General features: G+C 63.9%; 1 protein-coding gene across 1 annotated transcript; it reads left to right on the top strand.

Annotated features, from left to right (window-relative positions):
• Positions 1–6: 6 nt before the first annotated feature.
• Positions 7–537, top strand: LOC112138222 (aggrecan core protein; the record flags this gene model as incomplete). The annotated part of the gene is made up of 3 exons (XM_024260792.1): positions 7–134; positions 221–403; positions 479–537. Coding segments are annotated over exons 1-3 (321 nt in total), but the record flags the coding sequence as incomplete, so codon positions are not given.
• Positions 538–543: the final 6 nt, after the last annotated feature.

Raw genomic sequence — 543 nt, 5'->3', positions numbered from 1 at the left:
CTGGAGGCCCAACCAGCCGGACAGCTTCTTCCAAGACGGCGAGGACTGCGTGGTGATGATCTGGCACGAGGGGGGGCAGTGGAACGACGTGCCCTGCAACTACCACCTGACCTTCACCTGCAAGAAGGGAACAGGTAAGCCGCAGAAGCACCTGAGCAGGAAGTGTCCCCCCGTTTCCTGCGTCCAGCCCAATAACCAGCCGTGCCCCTCCCCCCCTCAGTGACGTGCGGTCAGCCGCCGGTGGTGAAGCACGCTCGAGTGTTCGGAGCCTCGAAGCCTCGCTATGAGATCGGCAGCATGGTCCGCTACCACTGCAAGCCGGGCTTCATCCAGAGACACGCCCCCACCGTCCGTTGCCGTGACGACGGGGAGTGGGACCTCCCCAGAGTGGCCTGCATCACCCGTGAGTGACCAGACACTGCGGTCCTGTTGAACGCCAGAACCGGGCTTTAACTCTGGGCTCTGTTTCCTGTTGCAGCCGCATCCTTCCACCAGTCACACGGTTCCCGGGAACGCGGCGGCGAGGTGCGGAACAGGCCACAC

Source organism: Oryzias melastigma, unplaced genomic scaffold (genome assembly GCF_002922805.2).
Source record: "Oryzias melastigma strain HK-1 unplaced genomic scaffold, ASM292280v2 sc07143, whole genome shotgun sequence".
Lineage (NCBI taxonomy): Eukaryota > Metazoa > Chordata > Actinopteri > Beloniformes > Adrianichthyidae > Oryzias > Oryzias melastigma.
The sequence above is the reverse complement of the archived record's forward strand: the minus strand, read 5'-3'. Positions and strand labels throughout refer to the sequence as shown.